This window comes from Poecilia formosa, unplaced genomic scaffold (genome assembly GCF_000485575.1).
Source record: "Poecilia formosa unplaced genomic scaffold, Poecilia_formosa-5.1.2 Scaffold129, whole genome shotgun sequence".
Taxonomy (NCBI): domain Eukaryota; kingdom Metazoa; phylum Chordata; class Actinopteri; order Cyprinodontiformes; family Poeciliidae; genus Poecilia; species Poecilia formosa.
Window position 1 is genome coordinate 788606 of NW_006800068.1, and position 20167 is coordinate 808772.

The following is a 20167-nucleotide window of genomic DNA, read 5'->3' on the forward strand; positions in this document are numbered from 1 at the left end:
TCAACGAAACAAAGTCAAACATTTATGTGACAGACCAACATAAAGTAGGGAAGGATTTGGAAAGACTATGACTTGGAGAGTTACTTTTCCTTGCATTGCAGCTACGGCTGCAAATGTCTTGTGATATGTTTCTAACCAACTCAATGAATTGTTGAATTAGTTCAACAATTCATGCTGTTTCAGAAGACAACTACGTCAAAAAGATGGCAAACTGTGGTTGAATTCAATGCCGAATATTAGCAGAATTTGATTTTGTTTTTATGTATCAACTTAAAACTGGCTAAAAACATACACACACCACACTTTTTAGATCTTATCACAAAATCCCAATTAAGCTGCACTGAAATTCATGGTTACAATGTCGCACAATATGGGAAAAGTTCATATCCGCAAAACACAGATTGTTTATGTCTGCCTGAGGCCTCACCTGTGGGCTGATGCTGGGGCCGTAGCCCATTCCAGGTGAGTTCATGGAGTGCGGCCCCATGGGTGAGCTAATGACTGAGAAGGGTGAGGTGAGGCCGTTCATCGGTGAACTCAGGGTGCTGATGGGAGAATGGAGAGAGCCAGAGGGTCCCATGGAGGTGGGGCTCAGCAAAGAGGGATGCATTCCACGATGGGAAGTAGGAGAGCCTAAAGGTGAGGAGGTCACCTGTCCTGAAGAATCTGGTTGGGAAAAAAAAAGAGAGAGAAAGATGATTAATGAACATCAAAGAATCTACAGCATTTTGGTTTTGAGGTTTCAAAAGCCCTGCAGTTCCATAAATGTATATTTTCCCATGAAACCTTAATGATCTGTTTTCAAGAGCACCCTCAGAAGATAATTACAGCTTTTCTTGACCACAGCTGTTAGCACCAAAAGTCTAGCACATCTGCTAAAGTGTGAAAGCAGGTGACAAATCTGGGCACTGTCCAGGAAAAAACGGACAATTTAGCAAAAAAACCCCCAAAAAACAACAACACCTCAAACTATTTCATCAGGATTAGTTCAGAGAGGAAAAATAGGAGCTCACGCTAACACGAGGGCCAAATGGGGATTGGCGATGTCGAGACAGTCGCTCTGCTGCTCTCTCTGGTTCTGTCCCTCAAACTTCAAAAGTGCTTCCCTCAGGAATGCAGGAGGTCAGCATGCAGAATAAACCTAGTGTATAATGCATGCGGCCGATGAGTGGGGTAGTAAACTTGAGAGAACGGAAAAAAAACATGACCTTGCAGCACAGCCCAGGAGGAGACCTGCAGCGGGGTTCTAAGTCACAGACGGCAATGAAGCTAAGGTCATGTACGCAAGAGCTCATCTGACTTCAAAAACTAGACTTTTCTTTGACTTGGGCTTTGCTGAGCTGTCATCACAGAGATCTAAGACAGACAGAAACATGAGCAAAGACACGGTGATGATAATGAGAGTTTTGGAACAAGGTTTGAATATGTTGGTAGAAACGTTTTTGTCTTCTGCCTCTTTCGGTGCTGCGGTTTCCTGAACTACAATCTTTACTTCCATCCTCCATAAACTTTCTTAAAGCAATTTACTCATAATGTTAATCTTGCAGAAAAATAAATGTATTTAATTTATTGATGTTTTGTTTACATTCTGAGGTGTAACAACAATAATTAAATTTTATTTGAGACATCCAGTGACAGTGAGAAAGATAATCTGAAAAAGCTGCTCACATGTGAAACATTTTATTCAATTAATTTAAATGACACCACGTTTAATTCTTATATTATTACACATAAGTCTTTTGATATGCATTTGACACTAGCACACACTAAATGATCAAAGCTACCAGATTATGTACATGTGTGCCACTGAAACAGAACACATTTCCTCCAATATGGCTCCAATGATCCAAAACTAACATGCTTAATTAGTTTGTCTGCACTGATGAGGTTCAACTCACCTTCTAGAAGACTGAAACTGAAAGTGAAACTGATAGCATGACCTATTTTCTGATTAATTTGATTCACAATCATCTGACCACTTTGAGTTTATAATAGAGAGCAATTTCTTCTTCAAATGGTCAGTAAAATCTTGTACATTAACCCAAAAGTGATATACTCCATCCAGATGCAGCAGAACACTGTGAATTCCACACCCTTGACACAACACGAAAGCCCTGTTCAGGACAAAAAGCGCAGGAAAAGTGACACATGTACTTCAAAGTTGTTGCAGGACGTAAGGTTTCAACAATTCCTCATGTTCAGAACTACGTTAACAAGCTTTGTCGATATGCAGGCAGATGTGGAGACGGGAAACAGCTCCTCACGAGAAAAATCTGAGTAATCTAAAACTGATAGTAGGAGATTTATAATGACTGTCGAATGTAACTGGCCAAGAAAGCTGCAGCTGCTGCATCTGTGTCATAAACATGTGGGTAGCATTTCTATCATACTCACATGTGTAATAAGTTAGTGTCTTCTCCAGCTCCACTCACCAGAACAAAAAAGAAAAAAACAGTGGATCTATCCTGTGTCTCCTGCCTGATCCGTGTGTTGTATGAATACATAGACACAATCACAATAAGTGGAAGATAAAAAAAAAAAACATTCCTAATGGCTAACAACTGCTCCGCACATTCAGAAATTAGTTCAGTTTCTAATCTCCACACTGATACATCATGAACTTCTGTGTATCTGATTACTTTTTCTACTGTTTCTAGAATGTGCCCACCCACATAATTCCTGAAAAACATTGAATAAATAAATAAAAAAAGGCTCTTCCTGAACCAGCAATTCCCACAGCTGTTCCTCCAATTGGGTTTTAATTCAGGCAGATAAAGCGAGCCGTGGTATTAGGGTTGCCAATCCACCATTGTACGGCTCAGCAGGAGATTGTGTGTGTGTGTGTGTGTGTGTGTGTGTGTGTGTGTGTGATGAGCTGGGGAGTAGGAGGGCTTAACTGACAGCAAGGCTCCACCTGAAGGGGGGATGACAGAGACGAGCTGGGAGGTAAAGCCGGCTGCTTATGTCTCTTTCTCTTCCATTCATCCTTTATATGTTTTTCTTTTCTGTTTATTTCATTGATTGGAGAACTTTTCTGGGTGACATTAAAACCTCCCAGTTCAGAAAGCTTTCTCAAAGCAAAATATGCTTGCATGCTCTTGTGCGCGTGCGTGTGTGTGCTTTTGTCTTGTTAGAGATGCGTAAACGGTGTCGGATTACAGCTGGATATAAAGGACTCTGTCCTAATCCTTGAAAAACTACACATTTTTTCTCATCTACAAATTCCCCATTTTTTCTGAATGAAACATTCAGTTATCCGGATATTTTTAGTATAAATACAAAGTTTAGTCTGGATTAATGGCAGAGCTACATATATATATATATATATATGTATATATATATAAAATTATTTTTTACAAAGGAAGGTTTTAAATATAGAACTGACATAAAAACAAGGATAGGATGGCTGCAATAATGGTACAAAAATAGATGCATTGTAGGAAAAATGAACAAATAAGTAAATGGGTGGATGGAAGAAAAAAAACTTTCTTTGAACTACAGCGGTACGCCCTGGCAAATATTTTAAGGACGTTTCATAGATTTCCAGATGGCAAAGAGACCTTGAAGTTTACGATAATGAGCAAAAGAAAGGCAGAAAAGAGATGAAACTAGAACAGCATGTATAAAATAATCAAATACACAAGGGGAGTAAAGAAGTAAAGAATTCAGCGAGGGGCAGAACGTTATAGGACTGACAAACTGTTCGTTCCTGCCTTGTTATCGCGTCTCGCAGAGCTTACGACAGTCTCAAGAACTCAACGTTTCTGGCATCGGTTTGCTTCATTTCGCAAGCAGCATAAAGTAAACAAATGTTCAAAGATTAGATAAAAGCTGAAGCAAATTACTGAACACAGGCAGGGCAGATAAGACTGCAGTAAAAGCATCTATAAATATGAGCGACATCTGCCCAAGTCCTACAAGTGTCAGAAAAAAAATAAAAGAAAAAAAAAGCTGACTCAGGGTTAAATAGGAGCAGAAAAAGTCTTTGTCGCCTCTAGCTGCTGCCTGTCAATTGCTCCAAATTGCTTGGCACATTAAAGCAAAAGTGACAGCTACAAATAAGCAAATTAGGGCCCAATCTTCCTGGCAGGCAGAGACAAGAGCTCCCCTACTTATCGGCTCTCCTCTTCATTCAAGCATCTCCCGTTTCTAAACAATAGCTCTCTCCTCTTGCCTTCCTTGCTCTTTTGTTCAGTTTTTTTTGGATGTGATTACATGGAGGGAAACTGCCAGTTCAAGCGCTGGCTCTCGCAGGCTTACGCGTTTAGAACATGATAGATGGACGATGCAGATGAGAGCAGTTAGTGAGATGAAAAAGAGAAAGCTTTCCGCGTACAAACAGAATCACATGGCATTTCTTCCCTACGCCGGAAACAACTTGTTTACATTCTTCGGCCGGAGTGAAACTGATGCGATAGAGATTGATGACGACTTTCCAGAAAAATGACACTTGCACAAAGCTCCTCGGGTTTGTGTGGACTGAAACGGAAGGGATTGTCGTGACACGGCAAAAGAAACAAAAGAATGGCTGCAGGTCACGAGTCTAGCATAAATTCTCCTTTCTAGAAATATTTTGAGCTTTGCTTGTCTAAACATATCCGATAGCTTTGATATGTTGGTGGTGGATGTTGCAATCCTATTTATGTTGTAAAAAGCAGACAGCATGTGCTTTGCAAACTTGCCTTTGTGGCCACATGTGTGCTATATAGTTGGCCCACCATAGCTGTGGCGGTTAGCTGTGAACAGCTAAATCCAACCATTCAAAAAAAAAAAAAAAAAAGCTTACAGCTGCATATTTTAATTGTTCAAACACCAACTATGCCTTAATATGCATAAATATACACAGTGGAAACTATTTTACTGCTATCACAGAAGCTAGTATCTACAATTTTCCTTATCTACAGTCAGGAAAACAAAAATAGCACTCCAGGATTTGGAGCTACATTCCACAGAAACAATTATTATTGGCCATTACAAAAAAAAAAAAAAAAAAACGTAAGAAAAAGTCTCATGTATATATTGGCACAAGCCATGATGGCTAAACAACAAACATGTGGAACAAGATGCTCTAATGAGATAAGACCGAAACTGTTGCAAGACTTCAAATGATCAATTCTGATTGAAATGTGCAAAGAATGGGTAACAACTGCAGTCTGTCGGTGTACTGCACTGATGGATCCTAAAAGCATCTATATGCAGACACACTTTTAAGATTCATATCTGCAAATAAAAAAAACTATTTAAAAAAAATCCTTTCAGTTAGGAGTTAGGCACTACGTTTTGTTGGTCTATTACTCAAAATCCCAATGAAATACATTAAAAAAACAGAAATAGTGAAACATTTGCAAAGTTCCGTAATAAAGATAATTAGTTAAGTTAGATTTTCCTGCTACGATATCTGCTCAGTTGACCTCATCAGCACTAGAAAAAGGAAAGAGATAATTGCTGCTCACAACAAAAGACGCAGACAGATTCTGCAGAACTCTAAAGAACCAGGGCTGAATTTTTTATCGAGCCCCATAAGCTGGAGTTGTCTTTGCCATCAGCAAGGGAAAATGCATTATGAAGAGAAAGGATGCAAAAACCTTCATACGATAGTCTGAACTACCCTAAAAGCAGCAGAAAAAAAAAGAGTGCGTATCCTTAGCCTGCTTTTACAAATGACAAATGCAGCTCATAACAGCTAAATCTTCACTTTGCTTCTGGTGACTCTGAGTTTCTTTTCTTAATAATAATAAAAAAAACATTTATAACCTTGAGCTGATACAATTGTTTCTTGCCCAAAGGCCAACTTCTCTTCCTCTGTTATCCAACTACTTGTGGAACAGCAGCGATTAGGTGGAGCATATGTGGGACGCAGCAAAAAGAGAGAGAGAAAAAAGAAGACAAAGGGAGCAAGCTCGCAAATCCCTGCAAATCACACACTTTGCGTCCAGCTGCCGTTCTGAAACTGAGGCGCTTAAATCTTGATCAGTGGAATTGACCCTCTATAGGCAGCGATCATAATGCTTTGCATTTTGTGTGATTGAGCCTGATGCATACAGATTTAGGTTAATACCCCCTTCTGTCCAATCATCACATTCCTCTGAGACTCTGGGATTTTCACCTAAACGACACACATGCATACAAACATCCAGATGGGCTATATGAGGGTCCTCATACAGACAATTTGTTTTCTATACGTCCATGCAGAGCAGGGTTTCAGAGCACAAAAAGCGAGACATCAGCCAAAACAACATTTTATGCACCGAGCTCCCTGTGCATCCGTACAGTACTGTAACAGCGAAAAACTTGAGCTCTAACAGGAAGAAAACTTGATGAAAACCGCAATCTTTGTTTCTGCTACTGTTAATATTCACAGGGACATTTTAGGCGAGGCAGGTGAGTCACTTTTAGAAGCTTGCAGAGCAGAACAGCGCAGCGCAGCACAGCCAGGATGAAACGTTAGTCATTAGCATTTCTCCGGATGTGTTCAGAGGAAGAAGAGAGACGAAGGGAGGAGGAGAGGCGGGAAAAGATGCGGCTAAAAAACCCAAGAGATTCAGTTCGTTGCATAAAAAAAAAAAAATCGCTCAAAATAACACAATAGTCTGTGTAACAGCTTTATTTTCCAGAGTTTCTACTTCTGACGTCTGCATCACCATGACGACAGCAGGCTGATATTTCAATCTACCCGCTCGGTTGGTGCTTGCTTAAAAAATTAGACCAATATTCATCACCTTGCCATCGTCAGCATCCAACTATGTGCAGAGTCAACATGTTGTGTGTGCATATCCATGTGTGCTCATTACTGGTAACCGTCTGTCTACCGTTGTGCACAGCATAAACAGACTAATCTGGTCCTTTCAGTGGAGATAGAGAGTGTAAATATCTGAGTCTGAAGTGTTTACTCTGTGGACAGTGGGAGTGTGGAGGAAGTAATGACGGGAAAAAGGCGAACGAAAGGCAACAGGTGACGTGAGGCGTATTTATGAGGTGGAAGTGTGGAGAAAGCAGGGCGAATATCTCGTTTTAAAAGATTGTGCAATCGCTTCACAAACGAATCAGGCGCACCGTTTTAAAACACCTGCCGACCAGTGTGTCGGCCCTTCTTCTTGCTGCCAAAACAGGCCTGACCTATTGAAGCATGAACTCTGCTGAATATGCCAACAAGCTGCAAGGTTAGAAAAGAAAACATCTATTTGTTGTTTTTAAACTTAGACGTTGCAGTAATTAAGGGAAACAGAAATCAGATGTAAGCAGCGTCAGTAAGTGAGAACTTTACTGAATTAGAAACGATCTGATTACTGCATCTGTAAATTGAAATATTTGTGTTTTTCTCAACTGGTTGGTAGAAAAAGCATTTACAGATATGTTAATTTAGATTGATCAACAATCATTAATTGGAGTTATTCTTTTTCAAATGTAAAATTTTAACCATCTACAAAAGTCTCCTTGTAGCTAAAAAAACATTATTGCACTTTAAATAATGTCAATAAAAATAATATTTTTATTTGATGAATAAAAAAGATTATATTTGATCAATAAAATTACAGCCATATTATTTTTCCTCCTCAGCGCCGGCCCACATTTATGCACAACGAGCTTTGGGATGATTCAGTAAGCAGAGGGGAAAAGAAAAGGGTCATTCAATAAATAATAATGACAATTTTACTTCCTGTTTACACAAGTAAATGGCAATTTGAATCAATGGAAAGTGGAATTAACTCTGTTTCAGAAAGAGTTTGATACAGATCGTACTTTTCACACCCCACACATCCTGCTTTTTGTAAAAATTGAATTTCTAAGTGAAAATAAAAGACAACACAGAACATGCAAAACCTGAACAGATGGAGAGAAATTATGATGCAAATCGATGCGTAGATGAACGCTAGCAGGACGAGGGGGTAATAATGAGGCTTAAAACGAATTTATATGTAAGTCTTGGTGGAAACAAGGCTTTATGTTGTTGTCTCTGCTTTAACACTCCATAAAAGAAAGAAAAAACAGCCTTCAAGTACAAGTCTTCCTATCGACATCAAATCCTCATTACAGTCAGAGAGGATTAAGAAAAGTGCACAAAGCCAGGTGGTGATGGAGGTTGTAGGCGTCACTGTAATTCTTCCCATGATGAGATTTGATCAGGCATATCTTCCTGACAGCTCTAATCAAAAGTACCAAAGCCCCTTCAGGGTATCTGTCGCCGCCCCTATCTGCTGCCACCGTGAGCCGACTTGTAGACTAATAGAAAGAATGTGTGAGCAAACACATACAAAAGCCTTAATGTTGGATAAAAGACGGAAAAGAACTCAAACAGGCCACCCATCATTTCACAGTAGGTGGGCCACTAACAGCCATCATTTGATACACTGTGTTGATATAACCCGATTCTTTTTGCCTGCTGAAACAACTGCCCTCATTAAAGACTTAATTCTTTCCCTCCCACTGCTTTTTCTTTTACATTTTTCTGTCTCTTGTGGGCTTCCCCTCCTCTCTCTCTCCGTTTCATTTCCCTGCTTGCAGGCGGATGAAAGTGTCAGCCCCTGAGCCATGCCTGTGCCCTCCGTGACTCTTAAGTGTCTGAACAGGCCATGGAGCCACGGCTCGCTGTGGCACGGCGCCAGCTAAGCCAAAGATTACTGGCACTATTGCTAACTGTGAAGTCGGCTGCCAACACTCTGATCTGTTGATATGGCCTAATTGTTCTCTTTAGCTCAGAGGTGATACACAAACTCTCCCTGGGTGCTCTGAGTCTCAGTCTGCACCGGATTATGGATAAAGCAACAAAAGTTCTGGCTGAGCAAATTTTGCTTTGCCAGGAAGACAAACATTACGAGGATGATCATTCATGCATGTATTCGAGCTATGTTTGGATTTTCTCTCGTAATTCCCTTCAAAAATGAAAGGTATTATAGGTTACGTCTTGATTCATCAGGTTCCTCCCATAACCTGGCCTGAAATACACAGTCAAGGGAAAATTAAAGCACATATCCGTTGCTTTTTATAGGATTTAAGAGCAATAGTGGCAAGTTTCAAATGAAATGTAATTAAAAGTGTCTTTAAAAGAAGGTGTTGGAGCAATTTGTTGGTCTGGAGGATACAGGTGTGCAGAAACACAATGCCAGGATGGTGAGACATCAACAGAAACCCAGGAGAAGCGACTCCCATCTGAAAAGGGTTCAAAGGTCATTCTGTGTAAATCCAAAGTATCTCATTGTGAAAAACATGATTCAAGTGAAGCACTTTTAAAAACATTCCTTCTGAAGAACAGACATCCCCACAATCTCCAGCTCTGAGCTTTAGTTTCCAAAGAAAATTCAACCCATTTTCTTTTTAGCTATGGGATCAGGGCACTTTACAGTCATGGACTTGTATACTAAAATATTGTATTAATGGATAAAGCTTAAACTTAGCCTTAGGGATGTGTCATGTTCTCTTCAAAGCACACCAATGACAATAGACTGGTTTATCAGCACAGGAAACGTGCACCTTTTTCATGCTAGAAAGTGAGATCGTACGTCATGTGATGAACCTAACAGAGCCGAGAGACCAACCTGCGAGTGGGCAAAAAGAGAGGGGATTGCAGGATATGGATGAAAGACAGCCAACATGGTCAAATTATTACACTAGCTGTGCTTTGGTCAGCAGCTAATGTCCTGTGCAGTAACGCACAATGCAACGTGATCAAAGAGGTGGCGAGAAGCCATGAATACCAGCCCAACCCGTGGAGCAGATGTCAGCGCAAGAAGATTATGTCGCAATTGTTCTCCTAAAGAAACCTGTGAGAAGACGGCATAGATTAGGGAGCAAGTGGACATTTTGTTCTGAAAACTGATCAGTCAGAAGCAGGCGATATGAGACGCGGAAACGGGATCAAAGGATCTGACAGGGGCTAAGTTGTGATGGCAACCGCGGCTGCGTTGATGCATCAGGGGAACGAGGGCTAACAAGACAAAGAGCATCAGAACTGGACCATGGAGCAAAACTGAAGAAGGTGGCCTAAACAAAGGAATAACGTTTTGCGTGCAGCAGAACAGAATGATGCAGAGTGACGCATTTGGGAATGTTGTATGAAATCTTGGGTCTTACAGATTCTGCACTACCTAACTAAGAATTACTGTAGATCATGTACAATCTTTTGTCCCACACAGCCTGCACCCTGGTTAGTGTGGCCTCTGTCAGCATCAACATTTACAAGAATGGTTCCAAATTCCCCAGATCTCAATCCAATCCAACATCTGGGGAATGTACTGGCTAAACAAATGCAATCAATGGAGGTCCCTCCTTTCACTTTTAAAGGAACTCATTCTAACATCTTAGAGTCTGATACCACATCTGAGCTTCAGGGATCCAACAATGTATTTTTTGACAGCTAAAAGGGCAGCAGAGGATCCCAATGATCCCAATGTTACATCCAATTTGTATACAGTCTTATAATAATAATAATAATAATAATAATAATAATGCATATAAATATTTTGCAACTGGAACTGGAAGGCTGCAAGGAAGAGCTGCTACTTCATCAAGCTTCCGATTTGCTTGAGCTCAGAGACGGAAATCACAACACAGGCCCTTATCTGCTGTGTTCATTGCCAAAACACACTTGAAAGCACACAGCCGAGCCTAAACATAAAGAGATAATAACATGAGCGAAAAACACAACCTTGAGTCCTTTCAGCAGGAGCGAGAGGCAATCTCATTTCTGCTTTGGATTACTTTCACACTCTAATGCTGCCAGATAGTTCTGAGTTTGCCAGAATAATATTTCAATAGGCGACGGGGATGCACTCCCTGTTTTAAAGCACACATTAAATTAATTAGCAAAAAACAACTTTCATGAAGGAGAAATATTATTACAGAAACACTTGCCCTCTTTTGACTATGTGTTTTCAGAGTTAGGATTCTTTTAGAGATTAGCTATGTCAATTATTGAAATGGAAACTAAATCATTGTGTGGTAACAACCCAATGAGGAATCTATCACTTAACCCACGGTTAAGAGACTGTGGTTATTTGGCCACTTTTGTTTGTACAAAACAAGCAGTGAAAAACACTAAAATGTGAAAGGTCATAAACAGCCTTAAGATCTCCAAGTACCACAGCTTAGTAACGGCACATTGTCCACTGACAGCTTAACTGATGCCTAACATTCAGAGTTTAGAACCAACCACAGAATGAAGACAAAAAGTTTAATTATTTGTTCAGTGCAGCTTTCGATTGCATACCATTCAATGCTGGTCACGGAGTTGCATCAATAGTTCTTTTTAGCATACCCCTCCTCTGTTATGATGCAGGGTTAAACACTCACCCTGCAAATAATCTGATTGGAAATTTAATTGTCCAGGAAATTCCTAAATTTGAATGATAAAAACGGCGTATTGTAGTCTGATCTTCTGAAACGTCTGGTGTTTCTTTCTTTGAATCCAGTGCGAGTTGAACGTCTTGAGAATGAAACTAATGACTTTAGATTGTGATCTCAATGTTCAGAAACACATTTTATTTAATCACAAACTGTATTTTACCACCTCTAAAACCAAAATCAAAATCAGATCCTTCTCAGTGCAACCTATCAAAAATTGATTGTTCTTACTGCACACTGGATTTTATATGCAACCTCACTTGTATTTTTGATCTCCATACACTGTTTTTATTTTGTTTTATCGATACCTTCGATTTAAAAAAAAATATTTCAAAATATACTGAGTTTATGACTGTTGTATGAAATGTTTTCAATAAATGAAGTAGATCTGTATGTTTGATCGTGTGAAACACTTGGAATGAGCCCAAAGCGAATGTTGGGCCTCTTCCACTGAAATCTAGGAACACAGTGAGAAGCACATACTGTATATTTAGATAGTCATAGCTGTCTAGTACAAACTCTCCCAGATTTTCATGTGATTTAGGACATGGCATCCTGCATGGATCACATTTAACTTTTAAAGGATTGTCAGAGCCTTCTTCTTAAAAGGTTTGATCATATAACCTTCTTTCTTCCATTTTACCCCCTTTTTCAGTGCTAAACTGTGAGTTGGTGGCCAGAAGGACTCGGCTGTTATCTCTGGACTTTCAACAAAACACCCCCTCTTGTCTTCCCAACGGTGAACAGCCACGAGATAAGGGCAAAGGGGAGGATAAACACAGATTGATCAATGGACGGGCACATTAAAGAAAAGACGGAGAGGTTCCTAGATGGCACAAATAATGAGGAATGGAGGAAACAAGAGCAGAGTGGGGAGGAGAAAGCTGGAGATCCTGGGGGGGTTTTGGGAAGGGGATGAGACGGGAATGGGAAAGTATGTGTGTACGTGCCGCAGGAAGAGGCCTGCAGAAGCCGGGTGGAAATGCACGCGCCTCCATAAGAGCAGGGGGCTTACACATCCCACAGAGTGTGCGTACGCATGCGTGTGGTTGTCGATGGTGGAGTGTATTTTGGATCGGCGCACCAGCTTGTAGCAATAATAAAAAAGAAATCCTCCCAGGGAGAAGCGCAGGATCGTAGGCATGCCGAATCCAAGATAAGTAAACAAAATCAGGAAAATATAGTTGATCTGACTGATGAGGCCAGACCTCAGAGCTCCCACGCCTCCATCCTCCCCTTCAGCTAGTCGACTTGACATGCAGCACTTTAGCTATTTTTTAAAAAAAAAAAAATATAAATAAATCACAATCAAAAACTTTGTTCTATTTCCACTTGGTTTATAATTAAGAGTCTAACAAAATCTTGTGTTGTTTTCAGATTACAAATAAAAATCTGGAAAATGTCAGATGCAATGTATTTAGTCAAGCAGCCTGGATGACTAGTAGATGTCTCATCAGATTCCTCCACCTGGATCTCTGCAGCTCCTCCAGACTTACACACATGATCCTTTCCAGATATCCACATGGGAAAAGAAATAATAAAAAAAAAAATGTTTCCAGTTCATAGCCATGTACAACTGGATCGAATGCAATCTTGATAAACTCAGTGCTGTCTTTGGCTGTGCTATGCCACCATCTTTAGGAAGGGACTTTTTGGAGACGTATCTTTTTAATCTTCTTATGTATTTTCTGGGGGAAGTAATTCTGTTTGATTTAAAATGTCAGATGATTTTCTGGGTGAATTTACAGTAGATCAAACTGCTGCAATGCTAGCAGGGTACAGTCTTTAGAGGGCTGGAGAGAGAAAAGAAAGCACAAAGGTGGTTAACTGAGGCATTGTTTGCATCAGTGGGACCTTAAGTGGAGCTGGCATTAATGTGGAAGAGAGCCTGCAGATTTATTCGTCTTCATCTCTCCCTGGCACTCGTGCTCTCACATTTAATTTTCCCTCACTCTTCCCATCTTCCGCTCCTGTTTCCTTCAATTTCTTTCCACATCTTTCCCCTTGCCTTCCCTGTTCATCGAAGGGACTCCCCAGAGGTGGAGGATAATCCCAGTTCGGGTGCGGCGAGTCTTTCATGTTGGAGGAAGACATGCTGGCGTGAGCGCTGCCAGCCATCTCCCTCCACTCTGCCGATACCTGCGGGTTCCGAAGCCTCGCAGCCTCCCTGCGCGCGCTCCTTCTTACTCTGTGTTTTTCACACAGCTCTGTGTTCTCTTTAATTATGAAGACCCGTTGCTTCACTTTGGTAAATGTGGCTGACAGCACATACAACAGAAAACACTGAGGGAGCCGGATCCGTCTCTGTTAAACAGAACCGCTGACTGATACTCTGCTCTTCTGTATCCTCCTGATGCTTTACAAGAACCCCAAAATTTTGTTTTTAAGGAGTTTGAGGCAGATCCTTGGAGTGAAATAGAGACTCTGCTCACGCTTTTGTTTTTCCTGAGCACACAAGTGTAAATAAACATTTAAGGTCGTTGACATCACACGTAGAATGCCCAAGACATCTAAGTTTAGTATGATTGTTACAACATCTCACACTTTCAATCACAGTCGGTTATTTTAAAGTTTCCCATCGGCTGATTCACAACATAAAACAAAAGTTTAAGAAAACCGAAACATATTTGTCAAACTCTGGCTGAAAAAAAGCAAAGAAAAGAAAATCTAAAGAAAATACGCTATACTTTCAAACAAGATGATACACTCACATCTAAATGCTGGAAGCTTGAAACTGATGTGGAACTGATGCAGGACCTACTTTCAAATTAATAAAGTGAATAATTTTCTGATTTAAAAGGTATTTCACAGATGGTTGCTTGTGTCTAAATAGCAAAAGCTGTACTAGCCCCCTCGATCCCAAGACGCACGCACTATTCAGAAGAAGTTAATGATAAGTGATGCACACATTTCAAGATGTGACAGAACTTATTCTACAAACTCTCCAAAGTTTCTTCACAATTAGAAATTCTAAAATGATTTCAAACTTGCCAAACCTTTATGTCATTTAAAAAACTAAAAAAAAGGGAAGATGTTCACAGCAAAAATATCCATCATTAGTTGTTTATACAGTCAAGTGGAAGGTTTTTACACTATTGAAAGGCGGAAAAGTTACTTATTTTTCCACAGTCTCAGAAGTGAACAATGATTTCTCAGTACTATCAAAGGGTGCAGTGCTGCAGAAAGTGTTTTTTCCAGTGATGCAATGCTGTAAGACACATCTGTGCTGGGAAAGTTATATTTTGGAAGCAATTTTTAATTTTTTTTCTCGCTGGCATGGAAATACATATTTCTTTTAGCTTGTACATCTTGCTGGTCTTGGATGGACACACGTATGTGTTGGGCTTGGCTGCAAGACAGAGCTCAAATAAAGTTGTGGTCATGGTTGGCATCGACGGCCCCCTCTGCAGAAGAAGCAGGTGTTGTTCATTGGCTCACACCGATGTGACCATAGCTGCGGGGCTTTGCAATTGGCGGAGGGCAGACACCACCGCTCTGAGGAGGAAGCCACTGATGCCAGGCGTGTTTGTGGGCCGGGGTGAAAGGAAGGGAGAGTGAGTCTATGGGGGGGAGGGACACTGTGGAGAACAGACCACCTGGAACCCAGGCCTCAAAGGCCTGGCCTGACAGAGTCAATCTGACCAACAGTGAACAGAAGACAGCCAGTCTGCTGACTTCCCCTCTCTTGCATTTTCACTGGCAGCTCTCCAAAAAACACATGCTGTCCAGCAAGACTTTCAAATAGGAACTTCAGCTCGGGATTTTCCACTAAGTCAAGGGGGATTTTTTTTTTTGTCTTTGCAAAGCTATAAAGAGAAAGTACACTAAAATCCTTGAAAAAGAGCAAGAATAGAATCTGTATGTCCATTTGTTGCAACACGAGCTGCTGTTAACCAGCCTAAAATGTGGATATTTTGTATTCACCACATCTGACAAAGCCACAGCATCTTAAAAAAAATAACAAGCACAACGTGTTGCAGCCTTAGCAAACCCAGAACGTGACGTTAACACCAGAATTTCACACAGAGACTATATAGCATAATTGTATTAGATTTCAAAGAACCTTTGCAGTGTGACAGGAAGCAATCATGCCATTGGAAGTCAACATGGATGATCATCCATTAATCAACCCCCAGCTCCCGACTAAGCCCTCTACACACTGAGGTCGGCCTGGGATGACCTGGGCAATCTGTCTCAGTCAAGTCTAGAAAAGACTTAGCAGATATGGAGAAACAGGAGTTGTTCTTCACTTTAATCTTCTTTTCACTTCTAATCCTGTCCTTGTTTTTCTTGACTCTTCTGTCTCTTCTTTGCTTGACCAAAGGTTGTATTTCCTGCCCTCATGACCCGGCGTCCTCCCCTTCAGGATCCCTCTGCCATGACTAACAGAGTTTCTCGCGGGTGAGGAGGGTGTGGAATGGACTTTTTTTATTTATTTTTTTCCCCCAAGCTGCCTCCTAGAATACTGTAACCAGAAGCGGTGGCGGAGAAGAGAAAACATCCAAATTCAAGAGGAGGACTCTGCCAAGTCAGCAAATTAATGGAAGGAGGTCACTAATGGATAACTCTCGCACACAAGCTCAACTCCTTTTTACCACACACACACTCAAGTGTTTTTCCTGGACCTTCATCCAAATGATGGGGAGCGCTCATAGCCTGGTTTTCCTCAGGGCGGCTGCTGAGAGACAGCCTCCCTTTGCCACTGGGGGTGTGAGAACAGGACAAGACTCCCGCGGTCATTTGTTGCCCCGAGGATAAACCATAGATCTTTCATGAACACACAGTGATCCCACACATGCAGGCATAATTAACTCACCAGTTACACCAAGTGGTTAAGCTGATGCTTAAAAGGATGCATTTTCGAACCGGATATTTATATAAAAACAGATGTGTATTTGAAATAGAAATAAGTATAAAAAACAGCTAATTTCAATCGAAGTTCTACATTTCAATCAACTCATATTGTGCATAATCATGCTCAAATGAGTGCAACAACGGACTGCCCTAATAAATACAGAATTAAGTTTTCAACTGACAAACTCGGCATCGTTCTCAAAAATAAAAATCTGCAACAAATCCTAGTTATTTAGCAAAAAAAAAAAAATCATATTTTTTTTACTCAAGGGTCCAATATTTGTCTGCTGAGTTTGAGCTGACTGACCTGTAGTCAGGGTGTTACCCCAGTATATGTACCATGTGTTTTATTCATGTAAGTGTGTTTAGTAGACTGCACTGAAAGTAACAGTGATTACAATCATCTTAAAATCTTGGGTTTCAGTCACAGATCTAAGACATTTTGCTTTCTGACAACTAAAACTGAAAATGAGCTTTTCATCAAAGAAGGTAAACATCATATTTGAGAACATAGGTATAGGGAAACATCAAGATGCTGCTACGTCTCAGTCCAAAAATTCCACTTTGACACGTTTAAAATGCTAAAATAATCACACATTCATCTGCAGGATTTATCAACTCGTTAAAGCTCTTATGAAATGTAACATTTTAAGATGATCCTATAGGAATTGAACTGCATTCATTTTAATTTCTCATAGAAACACTCCTTCACAGTTTTAAGGCTTCAGATGTTTCTCTTTTCCATGCAAAGTCAATAAATCAAATTATTACTCCATTTTCTTGTATTTGAAAACATAGAAAAAATGTTATTCTATTTTTTTTTCACGCAACAAAAGTGTCCCTGGCTCAGTGTTTTGACCTTAGACGTGTCTCTTTCCTGGATACTCTTCCTGGAAGTCACTCCTAGCTCAGCTACTTCCTGGGTGGAGTTACTGAAGGAAAAACTGGTGCTACTGACTTTGGTTTTTCTTTCCCATAGAAAGCAGACCTAACCTCGTGTTTCTGTGTTCCCCTCCATCTCTATCCTGGATGAATGCATTGAACTATTACTGTCATTAACTTTGGCGTTACTGTTCAACATTATTGTGTACTGCCTTTGATTTTTTTATTTATTTTTTTTATGGAAAGTACTCGAGGTCCAAAGACACGCACCATATATTATTAGACTAAGCATACGCTGACTTATTCTTTCCACCTGCAAGTATGTGGGATAAAAATGGAAAACAATACATAATTATTAATGCAATTGACGCAAACTCCAGAATCAAATCCAAATCCACAATTTCCCTCTGAGGTCGTATCAACAGTCTGGAATACGTCGCCGCCTGGCACCGAGCGCCATCCTGACACACACTGGAGCGAAGCAGTCTGTGCACCGCGCGACACGGCCTGACGCTGACTGATAGCTGGCTGGGGATCCTGAGGGGCACCGAGAGTTTAATCACCCATAACCGCAATTACAGACATACACGTCCGCCTCATAAAGCACTGAAACAAGATGAGCGCCTCCCTCCTCTCCTCCCTGCAGCGCGCATCAGCCAAATTCCACTAAAGCTCAAGGAGGAACGAGGGAGCCAAAGGCATAACCTCAGAGAGTGAGGGTGTGCGGGCAGAGACGGGGGGGGGGAGAAATCCCTACCTTGTGTGCTAAATTAGAGGGAGAATTGTGGCATATTAATTAGTGCTTTTAATACACTTATTAGCTTTCAAACAAGCTTTTATGCACTCAGCATGGAGGAGTGCTGCAAGAGTGAACAGGTGTGTCGTGTTTCTGCAGGAGATTTCTGAGGATCTTAAGGAGCCTTGAAATAAGAGATTCAAACGGACCGAGCTGCTGCATCAGTGAATGCACAAAAAGACAACATTAACATATCAAATACGTAAAGTCACACACACACACACACTCATGTGCCCGAAGCGCATGCGCGGACGTGCATACGAGCGCACAGTCCTAATGATCACATAAAAGCTCACAGTACACCGTAAGACAGGCCTTAGGACGGATTAAGATGCAAGCCTTTATCAGTAGGTTCCCACAATCCCCTGTAGAATATCTCATCTCTCTCTTGCTGTATCTTTTTTTTTCTTACTTCAACTCTTTCGATTCCCCCTCCTGCCATACCTCAGGAATAGTGCCAGGAGAGGGAAAAAGAAGAAGAAGAAGAAGAAGAAGAAGAAGAAGAAGAAGAAGAAGAAGAAGAAGAAGAAGAAGAAGAAGAAGAAGAAGGGAAGAGAAAGCAGGAGGGCAGCAGAAAATCAAAAAATAATACTAAAGTAAAAAACATTTTGGAACAAGTTTGCTAACGGACTCGCTGTGGGCAGCAGATCACAACTCGGCTGTTAGACACCAAAGCAGAAAACGAGATCCAAAGCCACCCCTGGTCATGAGTCAAGCACAAAAGTGGCTTTCTGACAGGGGGATTAGCAACAGCAGGTGAGAGGGAAAGGGCTCCAGGGGTCAGCAGGTTAAATACAGAGGGCAGCCGGGATTACGAGGAATCACATGATTGAATTTTAAAACGTTAACAATGACGTTAAAAAGTATGTTTCTGTGCTGTCAGTTATCAGGTCAGAAAGTCTCACTGAAAGGAAACTAACACCACAAAATCAAAACTGCTCCTCTTAAAACACAACTAAGTTTTTCAGAAACACAATGAAATAACAGAACTGCAAAGTTCATACATTTTAACAACCGACCTACGACTTTAAAACATAACCACCAAATTAAATCTATTTACTATTTTCTTTTATTTAAGTACATGATTGGGAATAGGCTGGAAAATGATCGGATTTTTGATTTTGTCACAAAAGCATTTGTATTTAACATCTCCTTCTATTTTATAGAACCATATTTCACAACTGAAATGGTTCAGTTGTCTCCTTCTTAGAGACTGAAATCAACTATTTACATGAATTTTCAACTCTTGTCATAAATTCATGAACTCAGGAATATGCTTTGATCTGTAAGTTGTCATATTTCAGTAAGTTTAGAGTTGTGCTGTACCCTTTGCATTTCCAGATGATTAATTAAACAGTAGTTCATGGACTACCGCAATGAATTCCCAAAAAGCACATCAACATTTCTAGTTGTAATGTAACACAGTGCGAGGACGTTCTAGTGTTGTGAATACACACTCAGCATTCTGACGCTGTTGTTCAAAAACAACACTGGGACACACATCCAACTCAATATTCCTAGACGGCCCATTTGCATCTTTTTGAGAGGGAGGATTGAGTTCAGACGAGAAAGAAGCTCAACAGACAACCTTTGAACCCTGGAGGTGACAGAGGGCAAGAGTATGGTCACAAGATTGATGCTGCAGGTGATTCATGGCGCTGCGGCTGCACTACACATAAATCTACCCTTTCGCCAGAGGCCGAAAAAGTGCAACAAACATGAGCTACAGAGGAAAATGTCGTTTTTTTGGGGGTGTTTTTTTACACGTCATCTCCACTTTCTCTCTGAAAACTTCAAAGATAAATGGCTCATCAACAGCACAGTCGCACACAATGAATGAGGCCTTCAAATGAAAGCAATTTATTTATTTTTTATTTCAGCTTGTCGGCTTGGTAGAAATTATATCTGCAGGAATACGATGAAGTAATTGCATGAATAAAAGAGGAAGTGAGAACAGAAATTTAAATAAGCATTTAAAAAAATGCAAAGTTTCTGATACCATAATGTTACACCAAATGACAACATGGACTGATACCAATGTTTATGACAATGCATCTTGCATCCCTAATAAAAACACCCTCATACTCTCTGTCAGACAGCAGCATGCTTTGTCTACATACAAAGTATCATCCCGTTAATTAATCAGGAAGGGCTGAACTCACCCACATGTTCCTTCTCTTCAGATGGAGATCGAAGGAGAGAAGCTGCGCCTGCATCATTCAGACTGTTAAGTGCAGCTCAGTGTACAATAAAACTACAAGACAAAACATCATAGACGCTGCACATCTATGTTGTCTT

The 20167-nt window shown here is 40.6% G+C and overlaps 1 protein-coding gene across 2 annotated transcripts in view; it reads right to left on the minus strand.

Annotated features, from left to right (window-relative positions):
* The window catches only part of rxraa (retinoid X receptor, alpha a), a 116515-nt gene that overhangs the window by 45525 nt on the left and 50823 nt on the right, over positions 1-20167 (minus strand). For both annotated transcript variants that reach the window (XM_007561626.2, XM_007561625.2), the window contains exon 3: positions 428-666. In XM_007561626.2, coding sequence (XP_007561688.1) covers positions 428-666 — 239 coding nt within the window. The remainder of the gene's footprint in view (positions 1-427; positions 667-20167) is intronic.